At 47.2% G+C, this 2,261-nt stretch overlaps 1 protein-coding gene across 1 annotated transcript in view; it reads right to left on the bottom strand.

The window, feature by feature from the left end:
- TMX1 (thioredoxin related transmembrane protein 1) overlaps window positions 1-2,261 on the bottom strand; it is a 17,838-nt gene that overhangs the window by 2,087 nt on the left and 13,490 nt on the right. The window contains exon 8 of the mRNA XM_018558372.1: window positions 1,385-1,557. Coding sequence (XP_018413874.1) covers window positions 1,409-1,557 — 149 coding nt within the window. The 3' untranslated portion in view covers window positions 1,385-1,408. The remainder of the gene's footprint in view (window positions 1-1,384; window positions 1,558-2,261) is intronic.

The raw sequence follows: 2,261 nt of genomic DNA, 5'->3' as shown, positions 1-2,261 counted from the left end.
GGGGGAGGGTAACTGCTCGTTTTTGTCTAGGGATATCACTTACAGGACTTTTACTTACCTAACCCCGGCTCCCCCCCAGTCAGTGGTCACCTATTTCATCTACACTCCCAGCTTGTGAACTGTCCCTTGTCGTCCCTCACATACAATTAGATGTGATGACGTCAGCGGGCCTCCAACCACTATAGCGTAAGGAGGAAGAGACTGCGAGCACTGGTCTTGGAGCCAGTGGGAGCAGGAATCAGTTAAGTAAAACTCCTTTACTCAATACCGCTGGACAAAAACGTGCAGTTAACCCTTGCACGGCAGGGGACGCCCAACTGCACTGGGGCCCATGCAAAGACCCAATCCTGGGAGGGACAGGCGCTGTGTGTAATTGTGTACAGCAACCTGTACCCCCCCCCCCCATGGGAGGATGCAGCTGCACGCAGACCCGATCCTGCACATCCATACGGGTCTGGGAGCCCGCACTTGGATGCACACTGTCTGGCACCCAGACCCGCACAGATGTGTAGGCTTGAGTCTGCATGTAACCTATAGGGAGGTACTGGCTGCTGCATGCAATTACACGCAGCACCTGCCCCTCCTGAGATCGGGTCTTTGCATGGGCGTGCACGCCCATGTGAAATAGCCCTAAAGGATAAGGCACATGTTAACATTAACAAATTGCATTATTATTTTGAAGCCATGAATAAAATCCTGGTGTCCCCAACTTAGATCAACCAATCATACCACAAAAATGGCTGCCCAGGGATTAATTGTGCATGTTTCAAGAGGCAGTCAATTAGTAATAGCCATTTATAGAGGAAGACCCTTTTAAAAGTTTTGCTGCCACCCCCAAATCCTGACACTATATAATAGGGATGCACCGATACTAGTATCGGTATTGGTGCCCATACCGAGTATTTGGGCGAGTACTCGTCCATATGTTCCCGATACTTATCTCAATACCGGAACTTCCAGTCCCAGGAAGCAAACCATTACATGCTGCCCGGCTTCTGGATTGGCCAGAAAGCCGCCTCCATGCTTCCTCGTCACCTGGTGACGAGGTAGCATGGAGTCAGCTTCCAGGCCAATCAGGAAGCCGGGGCGGCGTGTAATGGCTTCACAATTGGTCTGGAAGCAGGTCATTACCCGCCGCCCCTGGTTTCCTGATTGGCCAGAAAGCTGGCTCCATGCTTCCTCGTCACCTGGGGCTTCCTTAATGGGACTTCCGGTATCTGTATTGGGTATCGGCGAGTACCGGGGAAAAAAAAAATATCGGTCTTCGTACTCGATACCGAAAAAACGGTATCAGTGCATCCCTATGTTATAACATGTGAAATAATTTAGGCCGTACAAAACACCAGGCAATGTATCTGCTGGGGAGGATCAGAGAATAACATACCTGTTATACAAGACTGAGGGGGGTTTAGGATTTCACGGTGCGTTTCCGGACACTCTCCCTGGAGACGTCGTTCTCTGACGATTCCTCATTGTCCACAGATTCAGACTTCTCCTTCTTCTCCTGTTCTTCCTCCATCTGTTTTAGTATCCTGGCGGCCTCGGGGCTCAGTTTCTCTGAAAGCAATATATATGTGTACAGCAGTTAGGATCTGTAAAAACACAATGACTGCATGTATCACACGCATGAGCAACACACAGCAAAGTCATGGCAACTGGGGAGTTTAAAAGGGAAACTGTGGGCTGTTACACAATTTTATTTCAACTTTTAGAAAATGTTTACAGATTCATAAAACTGATCTATATATATTGTATACCTCTATTAAATGTTTTTTGTACTATAAAAGTTTTATACAAGGTACTTCAATGATGCTCTGCTTGCACAGAATGGTGGGCTTACTTATAAGAAAGCCCAGCACTGCTGGCACACTGGTTGACTGTTTCTGCAGACTGAATATGCTTACAGGTCCAATTTCTTCTAGAAGAGAAGGAGAAGTGTCTTCACGTGTATGTGCGAGTGGGGTACACAGTAAAGCTGGGAACATACAGAGCGAATTTCAGCATGAATCGGTCAAAATTCAATCCAAGGGTGACCCTATCCCCTCGACAGAAGTCAGATTAGATCAACTTTTGCTGAAGGGACATGATGGAAATTCATTGATCATTCATCATCTGCAAGCGCTGTTCGGGTATTCTGACAGCTGCTAGTGTCAATATCAGAATACAGTGTACACAGCAACAGATTCGTTCATCCATGTAGTTGGTGTGGATGGAGGAATCCGTCTTTTTTTTTTTTTTTTTTTTTTTCCCCTTTGGGGCGC

Source organism: Nanorana parkeri, unplaced genomic scaffold (assembly GCF_000935625.1).
Source record: "Nanorana parkeri isolate BGI_ZX_2015 unplaced genomic scaffold, ASM93562v1 scaffold335, whole genome shotgun sequence".
Taxonomy (NCBI): Eukaryota; Metazoa; Chordata; class Amphibia; order Anura; family Dicroglossidae; genus Nanorana; species Nanorana parkeri.
This window is presented reverse-complemented; position numbering and strand designations above follow the sequence as displayed.